Source organism: Vipera berus, assembly GCF_964194415.1.
Source record: "Vipera berus genome assembly, chromosome: 2".
Taxonomy (NCBI): domain Eukaryota; kingdom Metazoa; phylum Chordata; class Lepidosauria; order Squamata; family Viperidae; genus Vipera; species Vipera berus.
The window spans coordinates 38,919,808-38,939,995 of NC_138203.1; the positions used below are offsets into that span (position 1 = coordinate 38,919,808).

The following is a 20,188-nucleotide window of genomic DNA, read 5'->3' on the forward strand; positions in this document are numbered from 1 at the left end:
GCCACGCCCACCCAGTAGGCCACGCCCATCCTGGCCATACCCACCCAGCCCCGAGGGCAACCGCAATGCTGATGCGGCCCACAATGAAATTGAGTTTGACACCTCTGCTAAACCAAGGTGAAAGAATGAATACGACTCCTTAATAAGACAGTGGATTATATTATTGGCATTTCCCCATTATGCTTAGGAGAAACAAATGAACATAAATACAGTATTTGTATTGGCAAATTTGTATTGGAAGCTGTGCGAATGAATAGAGAGGTAGAATTGACTAAACTTGCAGGGCTATCAGCCAGAAGACTGAAAGCAAAAGAAATCTGTTCCAGACAGCACAACACACTACCAAGAGAGCAGACCAGGCTGACCCAACTGAAGGGAAAACAATGGACGTGGAAGAAAATATATAAAAGGAACAGGAATGAAAATAGAATTTCAGAAAGAGAAAATACATTTTGCACTCACAAGAATAAACAAATGATAGATGAAATTTCTAATACATTGACCAGAAAGTGTTCCTGAAAAGATTCAGGAGCTGCTCATAACACAGTGATATTATTACAAAGTGCCACTGAACTGATTGAAGTTGCTGTAAAGAGGATACTGAGGATCAGAAAGAATACTTGAATGAAAAAGGTTCTGGATGAACCATACAAAAAAATGAAGCCAGACAAGAGTATGTGTTATTTATTTTAAATTTTGTTCTACCTTTGTTTTTGGTCAACTAAATATAACCAAACTAAATAAAAAATAACTAAAATTGCTTTGGTGCAGCCAAATAAAGTAACAAATAGTGAAGATTAAAACAGGCAGGGGGAAATTTGATAGGTTTTGCAGTAGATGAAAAGAGAGAAACAAGCTGCCTCCCTCTGAATGAAGAGAAATAAACATTCCAGCCTTGTTTTTAATGTTTCAAAATATTTTTAAAAATAATAAGCCATTTTTAACACTAAAGGCCTAATAATGATCAACAGAATTTTCTGAGACACAGTAACATTCACAGGTATAACACGGCCTACCTTTTCTTTCAAGCTGTCGGATATATCCTGGAAGCAGAATATGAAACAGAGAAAGATGCTAAATAGTACTCATATTTATACTTGGAATTATTTGGGATAAGTTAGAAAAATACATCAGAGAAAAACATGGCCTTAAGGATAGTTTTGGTTAATGTTAGAAATATGGCCATATTTGATGAAAAACGACGCATGCTAGGAACTGTAGGAGCATTTCAAGTTGTATGTTTAAACATTGTTATCTTATGCTATGAGACACTTCAGAGGTGCTTTGCTTTGCTGAAGCTTCAAACAAAGAAGCTCCTAGAGCAGTGTTTCTCAACATTAGCAGCTTAAAGCTGTGTGGACTTCAATTCCAAGAATTCCTCAGCCATAGTTCTGAGGATAAAAAACTAGATGGGTTTGTAACCATGTTTAATGAGGCCACGTTGTATAAATGTACTGCGATGATTTTACACCACTGAAATTCAGAATCTATCCTTCAACTTCATTAAGTAACAATTTTTTTAAAAAGGCCTTTTTCATTAGGGAACTGCATCTCTCATAATATTTGTAGTTTAATTCAGAAGACGGTCATGAAAATTCACAAAGATAATTCATACAGGTGTAAATCCTGATGTTATATAAAGTACATGTGTTTTTTCTATTTTAGCTTGTGGGGGGTTAACTACTGATATCTGTTTTAAAAATAAAGTAAAGATATAGATAACGAATAATAATACAGTCAGTTTGATCTGGTGTGGTTTAGGCCTGCTGGTTTTCTTTTATCAATTGTTTTTTTCCCCATTTAGGATACATTGTATTTTGTTGATCATTCCTGAAATTATCCTTGGAGTTCTTTCACTCTATAATATTGGTGACTTTTTAGCACTCGTATAAATTTATTTTAAAAAAATGTAACTTTAAGTTTGAGAAGGGATGATACTATATTTTTGTGACCAATAATGAAAATGAAAAGAATATACTTTAATAAGACACAGATTTGCTCCATAACTTTTCCCTTCAATTCATGTCTCCTGTGATAAATTCTTTCAGACACTGCTTTTTCCATTGATACAAAAAAAGCACCAAATAGGGACTAGAGAAAAAATGCACTTTGGAACCAATATTGCTGAACCTGGTGTTCAGATTACACTTTTCATAAATCTTAGCAACAAGGCCAGCAATACCAAAATCAAAGCTGAGTTAACTTTTGAAATCCTAATTTCTCTCAATAAAGCAACAATTTCTTAATAAGACAAACAAAATTATATATTGGTAAAATGTGCACAATGAACTTAAATTAAGAATGAAAAGATGAGAAATACTGAGATTGACAGATTCAGCATCACTAGTCTGCAGGGGAGGAGAGACAAATGCCAAAAACATTGTTCTAATGTGATGCAAACTCTGTTCCTTTGATACATGTGTCACAATGTCAAAGCCATGTGCTTGTGTCATAATTATATGATTTTGCTGTCATTTATTAAAAGAAATGGATCCTGCTTACAAGGCGGTGTGCAGTCATTTCACAAGTGAGAAATGCAAAATGAGGTTCTGTAGGTTATCCAAGTATACTTTTATACCTAATATATAAAACATGAAATATTTAGCAGCAATGCTAAGTTTAAGTAGTTTCTAATTTGTAAAGATATTTACAAAATGGAATTCTGAAAACAAGTGAGTTTGTTTCAGACACAACTGGCAAAATCAGTAATCTAACATGCAATACAAAATGTGTTTGGGAATTGCAATTTAAATGTCAGACATAATTAATGTTATTTTTAAATGTGAGGCAGCTGACTGCTGTTTTAAAAAAATGTGCTGCCCACATGAGTTTCCCAATGAATGAGATACCATTTCAGTATCTTTTTCCTTTAATCAGCAGAAAAACAGATCATAACATTTCTGAATCACAGAATTTGGCATGAATTTCACAACTCGAAATATTGCAAGACTATTGGAAAGTAATAAGATTTTGGAGAGAAAGCAAAAAGGACTGAAGTGATAAATCCTGGAATTGATTGAAATTTGTGGGAACAAAGAACTTAAACCTGTTTAAGACCAGTATGAGTGGAACTACAAATTTATTTCAGAGACCTTAACTGGGTTACTTCAGAAAATCTCTGAATATTGGTTTAACTATACTTAATTTTTGCCCCATTTTTTTGCATTGCCAAATTTGCAGATAGGATATTGAATATTAAATTCTTTTTTATTATTTGAATGACGTGGTGGGTGTATTTTACTTTTGTTCAAGGTCTGTTAACTATGATAAATACAAGTTTATTGATTTTATTCCTGGATTTGATTTGGATGCTTCTTCATTTGCATTAAACAAGTCTGACTTTTGTTTGTGGCACTTCTAGATCTGATTCTACATCAAGTGTGGATTTGTGTAGACTGGGTATCTAAGAATACATTGTTGTTGTTGTTGTTGTTAGTTGCAAAGTCGTGTCCGACCCATCGCGACCCCATGGACAACATTCCTCCAGGCCTTCCTATCCTCTACCATCTTCTGGAGACCATTTAAGGAATACATGCTGAAGACTAAATAATCCTAGCTAGTTTGTTTTGTTGAATACAACTAGAGAACTTTGCTAGCCAACTGAGATAACATCAAGGTTGGACAACCCACTGAAATTGAACTTCTCAATCATTATTGAGACTCAATATAAGGCTAAGTCCATATATTATATAAACTCTGTTTGGTTAACAGTTGAACAAACCATAATTGGGTAGGTTTAGGTACCGCAATAAGACAAATCTAACCATATCATGGCATGTCCCAAAGGTGCTTTTTCAGGAGGCAACTGGACTTGTTTTTCTTTTGAAGACATATCCAAGAAGCTTCTTCATCTGACTGGATGGTAGGGAATGGAAGGATTTATATTCCTTTCTGACAGCTGGTCATTTGCATTCTTTTAAAGAGTCGTTGAATGCAAATATTGTAAGAATAAGAATGCAAATGACCAGCTGTCTGAAAGAATATAAATTTGCCACCATCCAGTCAGTGCTGAAGAAGCTGCTTGGATGAGACGTGAAACGTCTTCAAAAGAAAAACAAGAACATCCAGTTGCCTCCTGAAAAAGCTCCATTGGGACATACCATGACCCGAATGACTGAGAATTTCTATAGATATATCATGGTATAGCATACTATGTTAATTCAATTAACAATAGTTGTTTAATAAAGTTTTATCCTTAATTTGGAAACTATACTGTCCAAGGACCAAGCTGATTGAGAATTATAACAGCTGCTGTTCAATGTATCTGACAAAGACCAGATTGGGAAAATGTAAATTGATTTAAGGTGCTTTGTATTACTCACTTTTAGCATGCTTGTTGTGAATACTGTGATACTATGTGTATACTTATTTCACTTAAGAGGATTTATTTCCTGTCGTTCAAAGGCAAATGGTTAATGAATATTGCCAAAAATTCTCAGTAAAAAACATGGGAGAACGAATCCTTTCTTAGTTATTACTTACATACTTATTGCATGGAGACAAATATTGCTATTAGTTTGGTTGATAAAAATGTTTAACACTTGAGATTAATGTCACAATTTAGGAATTACATTGGGAAAAACTGCATCTAGATTCAAACAGAAGATTTAATGTGGCTGGGAATAATTAAAATGTAGCTGTTGCATACCAAAAGTAAATACTCAACCTGTTTGTCAGATATAATTACATATGCATACATAGAATTGTGTAGGGGATGATGAAAAACAAGAGTGTTTCACAAAAGTGTAAGTGCTCCCACATGTCCCTTTATTCTCTGTTAATTGCTGTGATTTGACTCTTTCACAGTCCGCCTCTCCCCCCACCCCACTGGAAGCACTCACCATCTGGCTGGTTGGTCTGTTTTCTTGGTATCATTCCCATTTAAGCCTTGCCAGTTTCTGTCTATTTTAAGTAAAACACTCATTAAGGACAGTCACAGCTGCCACACAGTGGTATTTGAAAGGAAAATTTCGCCTTTGCTTCGGTGCCAAGATAATAAGAATAGCAAGTTTATGTCTGATGATTCAGCTTCTCTTTTCCTTGGATTTCATCTACTTTCATCTGCATAGCATGAAAAATAAACAATCACAAGTACCTGAGGTTAGAGGAATGACAGAAAGAGATGATTAAAAAAGGGAAATTACTTATATGATACATAATATCTGACTGTTACTCATTGTTACTCAGGAAAACATAAATCTTTTATCATGGAAATCTAGAAAATACTTCAAGCACACTCAGTTATTTCTCCCTTTATTTTGCTTAAACCATACCATAAAAATATGTGAATGGAACTTTCACTCTCCCTTAAAAAAATAAAATGGCAGAATGACATAGGAAAAGGTCTTATATCAGAAAAAAATGAAAAAGCTGTTATAATTAAGTTTACCCCAAATGATCTGCTGCCCTATTGGATACTCGGGGGTTTCATTTTCAAAATTTCCACTTATGAATGCATTGGCTCGGAATTCTGAATTATAATCTGAATACATCTACTGGTCAATAGTATTTAGAGAAACCTAAATACTATGCAACAGGCAACCTGTTAAGTGAATGTATATAGTCAAATATTTCAGGAAGTTAATTTATATTGTTGGGCTCCTCATATTCTGGTACTATACCATTTTATAGCTAACAGCATTTATTTCACATATGATTGCATTATATTTAGTTATGTATTATGTTTCTCTTCCAAACTCAAATTACATATTTAGGAGACTACTGCATATTGTATTCCCAAACAGCACATCATAAAGAATTTATTTGTTTTGCTGTATTTCTACACCACCTGAATTAAGGTCATGTGACTATAGCCATTTGTCTCTCTAGAGAACAGTAAATGGACCACAATTTAACTGTAACCTAATTAATAATATCTCACAACTGTTCTGTGCTTTGAAAGTTTAATGGCACCATAGGGCTTTGATTAAATATAATGGCATTTGCATTAATATTTTACATGAAACCAAAGTAGGAGAATGGCCCAAAGGCAAATAATGCAACTTGTAAATCAGAGTGGTTATACTGGTAAAGATCAAGGCATAGTTTTACAGGTAAAAACTGCTTCTTACATTCTAAATGCAGTTCTCAATGGAAATTGCCAAGTATATTTTTAACCTGATTTCAGAATGTTGAACTTATTTGAAAACAGCAGTTTTCCCTTAGTTTTGTAAGGCAATATGAATTTTCAGAAAGGTTTAGAGATATACTTTATTGGTCATAAGCACATACAAAGCTCCTTCAAAGTGTTTTCCTTCCTGTCTCTTTCTACTGAACCCATAAGTTATTTTTTTTATGCTGTGTTATGTTTTGTGGCTGAACTGTTATACCTGTAGGAAAGTGTGTTGAGGAATAATAGGGAATATGCATATTGCTTCTAACCTGCAGATATGTCATTTTTGTATTAAGAGTTTCTAAATATTTTTTTCAGACCATTTAAATCAGTATAGATTGCATGTTTGATAGGAGGATGTCTGATAAGATAAAGCAAAGAAGGGGCCTGGAAACTAAATGCATTCATTAACTGGCTATTTGTTTTAGTAACTATTTTCTAAATACTGTTCAAATAATAATACAGTATTTCTGTATTGGTCTCCAATGAGGCAAGAGTCCAAAAAGTATAATGAATCCTTAGATGGCATTATTTTACATTCCATGTAGAGTTCCATTTTTTTGTAATAACTAATCAATTTGTTGTCAGGAAAAAAACATCAATGTCAACATGTTACAAGTTGCATAGCTGTAATATTAGATGTATTTGCAGCTTGCCAATCTGAACCCTCTCATCTGCTAAATTCACTTCTGCATTATAACCGAAACTACTTTAAGAATAAAGCAAGTTGACAATTTACTGCGACACCTGTCATAAATTCTAACACTACCAGATCATAGAGATGTAGTATATAATTGTGTTAGTCCCACTTCATTAAAAATGAACTATTTTTTGGCTTACATAGTTTTAATTTATATGCATGAACATTTTCTTTGTGCAACTGCTTAGAACAGTCATACAGGTAATCTTCAACTTACAACTGGTTATTTAGCAACCAGGTATGGCAGACCCCCAAAACCTACTTACTGCCTGATTTTGAAGTTATGAGATCTGTGGTGACATGACTGTATTTTGAGCACTTGGCAATCAGCTCACCTTTATGGCCTTTTGCATTAGAACAGTAATGTTGACATTTTATACCACTTTGGGGGCTTTTTTCCCCATTTCTGACAAAAAACACCCATTGGATAAAACGGATTCACTTAATGGCCATGGCGTTTGCTTAACTAACACCAAAAATCCTACAATTTGGATAAAATTATATTAAGTGTTTAGACTGCCTTGGATCAGTGGTCCCCAACCTTTACGGCTTAGCAGCTGACCGAGGGGGGATGGAAGAGGGGAAGCAGCCTGCACAAGTGGCAGGCCAGCATGCACACATGTTGCATGGTGTGCACTGGCCTGCCACTCACGCAGGTTGAGCTGTGTGCGCATCAGCTTGCCGCTTGCACAAGTCAATTGCGCATCAGCTTGCCGCTTGCACTGCTCATATGGCCCTGTTCCAAATGGGCCATTGCCTGGTTGAGGGCCACAGCCTGGGGGTTGTGGGTTTCTGCTTTAGATTCTCCTTTCACCAATTTCCTGTTTTTTCCCCTTCCTAAATTTTGAATAAAGCTTATGTTTATTGTTATCTCAGAACATTAGTTTTGCTGTTGTTAATGAAAACATTTTTCTTCATGCAAGTGTATCAATACAGTAATATTTTCCTTTTCTGTGACAACTAATATCTTTAACTAGAAAATATTAAACACAGAAGAAAGCATATGTAATACACTTAAGTATCAAGATGCAAAGGATGGGAAAGTTTCATTAGCTCCTTTGTACCTTTCTTTCTTTGTACCTTCCTTTCCACAGTAGAATGAATAGACAAACGAAGGAATCTTTGTGGGTGCAGTTTTTATCTCATCTACCAATCACCCATTTATTAATTTGCTGAGGGTTTTAAAAATTGTTAAGATTCCAGAATCACTTTTTTGAGATGGGCACCCATATAAATTGATAGCACACTTTTCTTCCAAAAGATGGAAGAAAAACAAAAAAAGCAGTGATGTGGGATGGGGAGAAGTTTCTGTATCTATAGGTTTTGGACGAGTCCTTTACTTTTGGATCTTGAGTCCCATGAACTGTTCTATGTGAATACAACCAGTCTGAAATACCAGATAATAGGAATATATTAACATACAGCCTCAGATAAAATAATTTTGAAAACAACTACAGGCAAGCTGGCTGAGGAATTCTGGGAGTTGAAGTCCACAAGTCATAAAGGGCAAAGTTTGAAGACCAGTTGTAGAGCATGGAATGCTGCCATCACACTTGGGGGAGGGGTTAATATATTTATTACTTTGTTGTTTTTGTTACCGTTTTTATATTTTTTATTTTATGGTTGCTTTTAGTTTCAACAAGCAGTAACCTGCTCCAAGTCTTTTGAGCTGGGCAAACTATTAACACTGAGAATTTAGCCAAGCTGACATTGAAGTAAGGGTCACCTGCACAGAGAGGTTTATATCCAGATAAATACAGACCTGTTTTCTCAACTTGATGACATCTTATTGAGGTTACGCGTAAGAAGCAGCTTGGGCTGAGGGGACCAAGGCCAGCAATAATCCTATTTCTAAATTGCAGCAAGTGAGAAAACAGCAGATTAACGCACAGTCTTGAGGCACATTATCACATTTAACTTGCTTGAATTTTGTGGACCAGAGGCCCACAGTCTGTAAAAATCAGTACCGTACCCATTGATTCATCTTTATTAATGTTTCTCAACATTGGCAACTTCAAGTTGAGAGAAACTGATCTATATACCAACGATACCGACTGCGGGGGGTGACGATAGCCTTTTTCTTTGCGTCGCCTTAACTACAAAGTCAAATGTGGCAGTCGCACAAAAAAACAAACAAAAAAAAAACACAAAAACCCTTGACATATTTAAAATATGGCAGAGATTTTCGTGGGCCAGAAACCTTTCCGCGCCTCTCAGAAAATGTCTTTTATATCTTTTCTCCGTAATCCCACGAAGCTGGTAGACTTGCGCTGTTTCCTCTCGCAATACTAGTCTCTTTCAAGTGCTGACACTCGGAAACGAGACGCTCCCCTTAGTTACTGATCGCCTCTTCTTTTTCCAACAGGGCCAGGGCCGCCTCCTGCCCTCTCAGAAAGCCCAGCTGGGCCCCCAAAAGCTCCAGCGCCACCGCTGCAGAAGTTTTTTTCCGCTCTTCTCCTCGTGGCAGAGTGGCGGCCGAAGGACGCGCATGCGCCTTGGAAAAAAAAATGGGGGGTGTGGAGGAGAGGAGCGGCAAGCGAAGAGACTAGGGGCGCTGCCGCCTCTCAGCAGACCACGCGAGTCCGACAAGGGGGCTGGTTGAGGGAACGCGTGAGACGCTGTAGAGCCGCCGCCGCCGCCGCCGCCGCCTTCGGTACCAGAGGCGGAATGTCACCCCCTCCCTCAGGAACTGACTTGAGTCCTTGGCTACTGGGTGGCTCTCCCATTGTTCCCATTCCGCGTCTCAGGCAGAGCAGGTCCACCGGTTCCTCCCTTTCCCGCTGAGGCGAAGGCGGGGAACGTCTCTCTCCCACCCACCCCACCCCAGTGCCTCTCGGCCGCCTCCTCCCGGCCGCGGGCTGTCCCATTAAAGGCGGGGAAGGGTGGGAGGAGCCGGAGCAGCATGATGGCGGCGGCCGAGGCTGGCGGCGAAGAGGGGAGTTCGGGAGCGGCCGGAGAAGCGGGGGGACATTGCCCACCCGCCGCCAACGCAGCTCCCCGCGGCGGGAGCAGCAAGAGCGCGGCTGCGGTTCTTCTGGGAGGCTCCGGCCTGAACGCCTCTCCCGCCCCGGGCTCGCTCGCGGTGGGTTCCAGGCCTGCCCCTGCGGAGATGTCCAAGGGGCCGCTAGCGGCGACTCTCCCGCTTTCCGAGAGCGGCGGCGTCGCCGTCAATACTGCCGGGGGCTTCCCTCCGCTGCCGCCGCCTCCGCAGCCGCCGCTTCCGGCCGGGGGACTGAGCACCGTGGATGAAGGCGACTCACTCGACGGGCCCGAGTACGAAGAAGAGGAGGTGGCCATCCCACTGAACGCGCCCCCCACGAACCAGTGAGTATTCTCCCCTACGCCCCGTCCAGTCTAAGGATTTAGATGAGGTTCCTTCCCCAAAGTCTCGGTTTCTAATACCGCACCCAGTGGAAGTGTCTTGTGTATGTCAAACTCTGAGCAAGTCCTGAAAGTTTCTTTTGCGCCGCCTCTTTCTCTTCCCGCATCCCGTTGGAAGCTGCTTAGTCAACTGCCTGCTTGCCCGGAAAAACTGAAAACCTGAGAATTAAGTCTTTCCCCTGGCCCTTCACCTGAATAGAGTAAGAAGCACCGAGGCTCACATTTGACAATTTTCCTTCGCTTTTGCCTAAAGCTTCCCAAAGTGGTAATTTTCCGAAAGCTTAACCGTATTTTTAACAGTCCTCAATATTTTCGTCTAAGAAATCCATGACTAGAGCGAAAAATGCTGTATGATACTTGCTTGTCTTTATAGAATTTTCTGCATATAAAAAGGTTGCTGTGCTATCATGAAGTAGCACATACTTTGTATGCAAAGCTTTTTCATAGAAGATGTAAAATAACAATTTTAGTAGCATCCCTCTGAAATAACTAACATAAATAAATACAGCTTGTCACCCTTCGCATCTGGTAACCTGTCTCTGACATTAAAAATGTCACTTTCTATTGAGTTTAGGCAGAATTTTTTTTTAGATATTTCTGATGAATGAAATAAATGATGTTATGCATTCTGATAATGGATTCACTTTGAAAGAGGCAGAGATGTTGATCCTTACATCAGAGCAGGTTCACGTGGGGACTGAGAAGCTTTAGGTACTTACAACTGCAAAGCTTTAAACCAGCTTTCTGCAGTGTATTTAAAAACAGAATGGGAAGTAGTTTAGCTTTTCAAAGGAGGCAAAACATGCTTCATCTCATCCATTGCAGTTAGTGCATAATCCAGTGACTTCTTATTTCCAAAGAGACTTCAGTCTTTTATGAGCAGGACATTGCACGAAACTAGATAAAAATTGTTCATCAATTAACAGTTGAATTTATTGAAGTGGCACATAGTTGCTCTACAGCCTCTTGCTAAAATGAATTTTGAACCCTGAATACTATTTCCAAGGTCAAAACTATTATAGCATAAAGCAGAGATGTTTTATTTAGGTTGACCACAGCTGATGCCATAATAAACCCAGCATAGATGTAAAACTGAAATGATTTAATGCCTTTCTGGAAAATATGGATTTATCCAATTGTCTACTGTGGTTCTTCCCTGAAAAAAGAAAAAATGTATTGATGACAAATTATAACTGTTTTGAATCCATGTATTGTGTTCTTCCAGTAGTATCCTTATAATCATTTTTATAAAAATATTATTCCTGAGATTTTTCCTTGAAAAACTAAGGACAAATCTGCTGCATCCAAATATTTCAAGAGAAGCACTTACATTATGTTTAACTATGTTTACATTATGCATATAATACAAATTTACAAAAATGAGATAATTTCTGATATTTGAACAATGTCATTGCCAACTGCTGTGAAAATAGATTAAATGGACATTTAAGAGTAATGCCTTTATCTTTTATTGATTTAAAGCTATTATTTGATTATTGAGAGTTGGATGGCACACAAGAATGATTGAGCTGGGTGGCATGGAAGTTTAATAAATTATTATTAATGGTAATCTGTCTACCCAACTACTCAATTGGATCAAAAGTTAACTATATGCTATTTTATATACCATCACAGACACAGTTTTGGTGAGATGGGCAACTATATAAACTGATTGATAAAAATATTTTTTTTGAATTTTAAATATGTATGCAACTGCTTTATTAACAGGATAAGTATAAAAGTATTAAGGTAGTATCTCTGGAGCTGTTAGATATGGCAGCTTCATAAAGGTGAACAGTATTTGGATCTGAAAAAAAAACTTAGCTCTGTACAGATTGTTCCTTAAAGGAACCAATCCATTTCCTGGAATTGCATGTTACCTGTGCGGGCATAGGAAAATTCCTGTTAAGAGTTAAGAGGGTGGTAATAGGATATAACACTTCTTTTTTACTTCCTTAACTGATGCCTGTTTGAGCTTCCAGTAGGTATAGAAAGTGCCCATGGTAGATCCAGATACTGTATACCTGCAGAGCTTTACTTCTTTGCAGCCATTGTGGGAGGTCTGCTCACAAAGTCTTTCTGCACTACAAGTCTGGCACTGTGATATGATAGCGCAAGAAATGAAATGTGGTAATTTAGGAAGGATTGGTAAATTGAAACCCATATGTTGCCTAGACAAATCCCTGAAATATTCTAGCCCTGGAAATTGCATGCTAATGAAAAAGGGGAAAAATGTGCGTCCCTCCCATCACCACCACCCAGTTGGTGTCAGTTGCAATTTAGATTTGGTGATCCTTCACAACAGATTCTTTTTCCTCTGCTTCCATTGCATAGCTCTGACTGCTATACAGGTAGTCCTTGACTTACAACAGTTCACTAAGTGACCACTCACTGAAAAAAATGACGTGACCATTTTTCACATTTAAGACCATTGCCGCATCCCCATCATCATGTGATCATAATTCAGACGCTTGGCAACTGTTCATATTTATGAACTTTGCAGTGTACTGGGATCATGCGATCACTTTTTTGTGACCTTCTGACAAGCAAAGTCAGTGGGGAAGCCAGATTCACTGAACAACCATGCTACTAACTTATTCGCTGCAGTGATTCAGTTGACTTTGGCAAAATGGGGTAAAACTCACTTAACAAATGTCTCACTTAGCAACATAAATTTTGGGCTCAGTTGTGATCATAAGTCAAGAACTACCTGTAGAGTATACTTGGACATGTGAACTCAGTGGAGCTGGACTTTTAAGTCAACATATAGAATCACTATAAAATTATTAAAACTGTAGAGAATTTGATTAATTATTGTACTTATTGTGCAATCTGAAAAATACAATTGAAGTAATGTTTTGAAAAGAGCTGTTGTATATATCAACTGCAATGACATATTGTTCTGTGTAAACTTTTTATATGTTTTATGCTTGCTTATGTGTAAAAGGATAAGATACAAATATCCCACAGAAAATACAGGAAGTTAATGCAATATTGAAATTAATACGAACATCAAAACAACAAATGAATACTGTCCACCATCTTTTTAAACTGAAAAGTTCTGCATGGAAAAAATTCAGTCCAGTTTGGAAGTATTCATTCAGGTCTTCATGTGACAGTCTCCAGGGACTGGGTCAACACATGCTGTATAAGTATATGTATAAACTGCTTATCATAAGCATATATCACATTCCTTTGCAACATATGGCCCCCTCCCCTTGTGGCTTCATGTAGTTGTTAAAAAGAAGTGGAGAAGATAGAGAACTTAACAAAGTAGAAGTCTCCAAGGAGCTCTTTCTCCCCCAAGATTTGAACCATCACCTGAAGAAGGAAGAGAATCACTGTAGAAGAGTATGTTTCCAATCTCCCAAAGGCAGTCCAGAAGAATAGGAGGCTTGCAATGTCCAGATCCCAGTTGGTTTGAAAAATTATCCAGAAGTGCAAGTGCAATGAGTATAGTTTTCATGCTGAACCCTGCCCCTAACCTTACTGCCAAGATGTAACAAAGTCACATCAATTTTATGGTGCTACACTGGTTATCAGTAGACCTCTGGGCCTAATTCAGAACACTAGCAATTCCCTGTAAAGCCCTATGTCACATGGCACTGGGTTAGATTGGAGCTACCTCACTAACATATGAATATGTCTCCGGTTTGATCATGAACGGAGAGCTTGCTATCCTCACATGAAGTATGAAGCTGTGGATCAAAAGGAAAAACTTTTTTCCCTAGCAGTCTGTCCATTACAAAATGTCCTGCAGGTATACACAGCGCCTTCTGACATTCTTTTTCGGCAGGTCTTTAGCCAAGGATTAATATTTAAACAGCCTACCTAGTTTTATTTATATTTATGTATTTTCTTTAAATATTTTCTTAATTGTTTTGTATATTGCCCAGAGCCTGAAGACTGATATTATTGTAAAATATTATAAAATATTATTGTAAAATAAATGAATAATAAGCACTTTATTTTTGAAAATTATATCCTGTTTTTACTTCTGAAGCTCAAGACAGATAGACTGGAACTTTATTTTGGTAACTAACCAATACAATTACCTTTAATAAAATAAACAAAAGCAAAGTTAGCCCCTGATATCAGTGACTACTGGAAACATTTGTGAGCAAATTTAGATATAATGTAGCAAATTTTTGATACTTTAAGAAATATATATTTAGCCTGGTTATCTAACAAATAATGCAAATAAAAATACCGAGTATCCTAGAACAGGGCTTTTCAACCAGTGGTACGGATACCACCTGTGGTACATTGGCACCTGGCAGGTGGTATGCGGCCATCCTAGAAAAATGGTAGCGGGGGAGGGGAATGAGCTGAACTGGTGGCAGCACCACACAAGCCTGAGCGAGAGACGGCTTGAGCTGCAAGGCTGTCAGGGCTCAGAGGAAGCGCCAGGATCAGCGCCAGGCTCCAGCTGGTCCTCGGCGCTGATCCTGGTGCTTCTGAGCCCAGAAGAAGCACCAATCAGCTGGAATGTTGCAGCATCTCCAGGGTCTTGTGATTTACATTCAGATGCTTGGCAACTGATTCATATTTATGATGGTCACAGTGTCTCAGGATCATGTGAAGTGACCAAAACTTGCTGCAACCACCCAGCAGAGGGGGGGAATAAAAACCAAACACCCCCACCCCACCTCCGCTGCCAATCCTTAACAGAAATGCTCACAACAATGAAAACCTCAAACAGGAGGAAGAGCGCCACTGGGCAGGCAGGCAGGAGTCTTGCTCGGCTGTGGCTTGGGGGGCACTTTTTTCAGTGCCATTGTAACTTTGGACAGTCAGCGAACTGTTGTAAGTCGAGGACTACCTGTACTTCATCACTTTTTTCCTTTTTTTTTGGTCAAGTTTTTGACACCTTGCTAGGTGACTGGTGGTACTCGGATGTTGCCGTAACCTAAAAGTGGTACAGTGGATGAAAAGGTTGAAAAGCCCTGCCCTAGAAATTTAGATAAAAAGGGCTAATCAGCTGGTGGCAAATATACCTGTAGTATTGACAGTACAAAAGAACATGGGCATTAGTTTCTATGGGATCTGTGTTACAGGGGCAGTGTTGAGTTTTGTAGGGATTTTTCCTATATTTTCCTTTCAAAACAGCTGTGGGGGAACATTAAATCAAGCTAATCAAGTCCTCTCTTTCTATGGGGGGTGAATTATTACCCCCCCGTGGATAGGGCTCGCAACTTGGGAGTCCTCCTAGATTCACGGCTCACCTTGGAAGATCACATGGTGGCTGTGACTAGGGGGGCTTTCGCCCAGGTTCGCCTGGTGCGCCAGTTGCGGCCCTATCTAAGCCGGGATGATTTATGCACGGTCACTCACGCACTCGTGACCTCTCGTCTAGACTACTGCAACGCTCTCTACATGGGGCTTCCCTTGAGGACCACCCGGAGGCTCCAGCTGGTACAGAATGCAGCCGCGAGAGTTGTGTTGGGAGTCTCCCGATACTCCCATGTTACACCTCTGCTCCGTGAGCTGCATTGGTTACCAGTTGTCTTCCGGGTGAGATTCAAGGTGCTAGTAATGGTGTTTAAAGCCCTTCATGGCAGGGGTCCGGAGTACCTTAGGGAACACCTGCTGCCGGCGTCTACTTCCCTCCGCCCTGTGCGTTCCCACAGAGAGGGCCTCCTCAGGGTGCCACCGGTCAGAGAATGTCGACTGGTGACCTCCAGGGGGAGATCCTTCTCTGTGGGCGCCCCAGAGGTATGGAACCAGTTACCGGTTGAGCTCCGGACGGCGCCCGATCTTCGCTCCTTTCGCCGCGATCTGAAAACATACTTGTTCGAGCAAGCCGGCCTGGCCTGAGGGGGGATTGGTGGGGTTTTTTCTATTTTTATTGGGGCTTTTTATTATGTATTACTGTATTTTTAATTGGGCATGTATTTAATTACCTTTTATCTTTTGTAAATCTCTGTGTTTTATTCTTGCCCTGTACACCGCCCTGAGTCCTTTGGGAGAAGGGCGGTATAGAAATATTAATAAATTAAATTAAATTAAATTAAAAATAAAGCTCTCCTGAATTTGGGAACTGTAATGTGATAAAATGTGGAGCCAATATAGAAGTTAAAATTTGGTTATTTATAAGTATGTTTTTTAAAAAAGCAATTTCTGTTTGGTATTCTATGTCTAAGATTCTTTGACTTAATATTGATCTAATCCTAAAATTAAGATGACATCACTGGAAAAGCAAAGAGACTGATCATAAATATACAAAATAGTCACCCTGTGAGATAGTTTGAAAAGAAGTCATCATGAGGCCAAAAGTATATGATTCATGGCAGAAATTCTGTTGTTTTTTCCCCAAAATCACTTTACTTTAAAGTTACAGGATCCACAAGTAGTCCTTGAATTACAATCACTTGTTCAGACAATGTTCAAAATTATGTTACTGAAAGAGGGAAACTTAAGACTGGTGCACAAGACTGCAGCTGTCTCAGCATCCCCGCTGTTATGTGACCATGATTGGGGTACTTGGGTGCCTGGTCAACATTGTAGCGAGCTGTGATTTCATTATCTCTGTTTATGACATTTCCTGCCTGCTTTCTGCAAGCAAAGTCAAACAAGCTCCCATAAGTCAATCCTGCTGCTTTTTCTCCCAAGGAGCCTCACTACAGAGTGTGAAATCCTAGGCATCTTGTATTCTGAGCAACCCCACCTATGTGCCCCTACCACCCTTATTGTCACACCCAAGCTCCCTAGCATTACGTTACTGTCCACATTCTGAAACACCTGCATGCAGCACCTGCCTACCCTCCTGCAGCACCAATGCATCTTCTTCGCTCCTTCCTTGGGACTTTCACATCATCCTGCTTAACAATCCGTATGGTCCTGGAGTTACGACAGCAGGCATGATTGCTGTCACTAAGCAATGTGGTATTAGGTCATCATACTTTACAACTGTATAATAGAAATAGAAACTCAGTTGCCATTGTAACGTGGGGACTATTTAATATACAGTATTATACAACTTTCTATGAAACAATGTTTAGTTAGGAAGCAGCAGAAGTGAAATTTCCTAGAAGGAAGATTGGTTGTAAATCTTTGTATTTGGCAGTCATGCATTGTGTAACAACACTACATAATTTTAAATACACAGATCCTTTAATATATTTTGTATATAGATATCCAGCTGGTCCAAAGATCTAATATTGGTACCCATAATTTGGCCACTAGATGCAAATCTTGAGTTTTAAGTGTAGAATCTGTTTTAGGTTTATGCACATTACAATTTTCTTCATTCATATAGAAAATTATATTAAAATGATACAAATGTTAACTATTCAAAATTCTTTATATATTAATGATAAAAGAAAAAAATATTTGTTTGTAATCTCATCCCCATAGTAAGGGCTGACAGATGACTAAGAGAAGGAAGAGTAATTTTTACAGGTTAATTTTCTATTCCCAATTGCAAAAGACAAGATGGTGCAACACAATATATATATTTTCAAATTATTTATACATTAAAAAGAAAAATAAATATAATTATTGAGCCATAAAAGAGAACTCGTTAACTAAAGCAAATAGCTTTTTTTTTAAAAAAATGAATGATTGGAATATTGCATAAATAGATGGGTAGAAGAGAAATGGAAAGTTGCATAAATGAGATTTAAGTGGAAATGAGTCAAGTGATAGCAATTAAGATGTCAAATTGGAGTAAAAATCAGGAGTAAGAGTGTGTAGTGATTACAGTGATATTTTATAAATAGTACAGTACGCATCATCTTTATGTCTTTGCCTACTGTAGCATTAAGGATATTGGCATCTGCCTAAAAGTTTGTGACCAAGGAAACTGATGCAAAGATCACCTGATTCAGAGACCTGTTAATCAGTGCTCTCAAGCTTCTCCTTATTATAATAATATATGAGCAAGTAGCAAATGATATTCTTTTTTTAAAAAAAACACAACTTTTTGCCATACTGTACACTGACATTTTTTTGTGAACTGTATTCCCTGTTTGCAGGTAAGAGGCAGAATTCTGAGAAGGATTTTGAATTGGAAACAGGATAAGTTAAATACATTCTTAAGTTTTACTAAACTCTAAATTGCTCTATTGTATTCTGCACTTCGTGCTAAATTGGATCGCAGACGTAATGATTTGTCTTATAGTTGTACTGGGAGAAATCATGCAAGAGTTATTAAATATTAAGCTACAGGATTTCTCTCATTTTCTCTCCCATTGCAGTCACACCAGGAATTGTAACTTGATAGGAATTTTTGAAAAGACAAACTTTTTATAGATCAGGGGTTCCCAACCAGGGGTCCCCAACCCTGGGGGTGTGAGATGATATTCCAGGGGGTGCGAAAACTTGGGTTTTCAAAATTATAGTGTATATGCATAATTTGTTGCCGTTATTTCGAACTTTTGTAAGGGGTGCATTCTAGGGGTGCAGGGTATAGAAAAGGTTGGGAACCACTGTTATAAATGATTCTGTAGACCTTTTTAAAGCAAAGTTTTTGCAGAGCAATGAGAAAAAACAGCAGAATATTTGTGGTGAGTGATATATGTTAATAAAATACAAATGTTTTAATGATTTTCCATAACTGAAATAATTATACTTCCTCAAATAAGACATAGTTCTAAAAAGTAGATGTAGGTGTATTAATAAAGTAATAGCCTGTGTTAAATGGTCCCTATCTCCGTATTACACACACGCACGCACACAGAGAGAGACTTGGTTATGATAATGAATATTAATTTTGCAGTTTGAACCTGTGTTAGTTTAAGGTAATCTAAAATCAGAAAGGTTTTGCTAGCATCTTTTCAGATTAACCTAATTTATTAAAAGGCAAAACTTTTTTCTGAATTACAATTCACTTCATCAGATGCACCAAGTGGCTAAAATGATGTAGAATTTAAATTGAGATCATATGGATCAGAAGAATGGGTGACAACAGCATGGTTTACATGTAAAATTAAGTACAACTTTGGAGAAAAATCAACACAAATATTTTCATGAATATACTCATTGAGAACATTTTAGACCTGTCGGATATATAACTTGCAGTATGTGGAATTTTATTCTGTTTATCTGTTAAGGCAGAATGTTGTAATTCATTGCATTCTTGCAAAAAAGGAAATTTGTGTTCCGTAGCGTCCATGGCTTAGGACCAGAGGATTCTCCCCAATTGTTTCCTTCCATCCTATCCAATCTATCAGAAAGAGCATGCTCTGGATACCGACAGAGCTGCTGGAGCTAAGAACAACATTTTCTTATTGGAATATCTGGAATATCATTTATCCTGATATTAGATTGGCCTGGTACCCTTTGGTCTTTTGTAAGGCTTTGAAAATGTGGCTTTGTGCTCAAGCCAGTGACTCGGAGTGAGGGTTAAACACCATGTCCTGGTGGTATGGATGATTGGTTAGGTGATGCCTGGATGCTATGTGTCTTTACTTTTGTTTTCTAAAAATAAATATTTTTATTTCTTTTATTTTAAGAGCCCTAGAGCCACTTCAAAGTGAGATAGCAGCCTATAGAAAATATTTTTATTTTATTTATAAATAAAATAAATAATAAGTAAATAAATTATTTTGTGGGAATAAGTACCACTGAAGTTTTAATAGCTATTTTAAAATAAAATACATTTAATATAAAAAGGGAAAGAACTACATAATTTTTACTTTTTAGTTTTTCTTATCAGATTAGGAATAAAGTTGTCATTCACTTGCAACAGCCTATAAGAAAAATGAATGTAGGAAGTTTTATCCAGGATTTTCAGGCCCACATGCTTTGCCAAATGGATTGAATATATTATATCGTGTCATTATCCTTTGGTTTTCAGATGGTATCATGGAAAACTTGACAGAACAATTGCAGAAGAACGTCTTCGGCAGGCAGGAAAACCTGGAAGTTACCTTATTCGAGAGAGTGATAGAAGGCCTGGATCATTTGTGCTTTCATTTCTGAGCAAAACTAATATTGTTAATCATTTTAGGTGAGTGAATGTTTGTTTTTGAAATTGATAACTGTGCTCCAAT

At 38.1% G+C, this 20,188-nt stretch overlaps 1 protein-coding gene across 1 annotated transcript in view; it reads left to right on the forward strand.

Annotated features, from left to right (window-relative positions):
• The first annotated feature begins 9,709 nt into the window (after positions 1-9,709).
• Positions 9,710-20,188, forward strand: part of RASA1 (RAS p21 protein activator 1) — a 67,090-nt gene continuing 56,611 nt past the window's right edge. The window contains exons 1-2 of the mRNA XM_081321741.1: positions 9,710-10,136; positions 19,993-20,145. Of these exons, the coding sequence (XP_081177867.1) occupies positions 9,715-10,136; positions 19,993-20,145 (575 nt within the window). The 5' untranslated portion in view covers positions 9,710-9,714. The remainder of the gene's footprint in view (positions 10,137-19,992; positions 20,146-20,188) is intronic.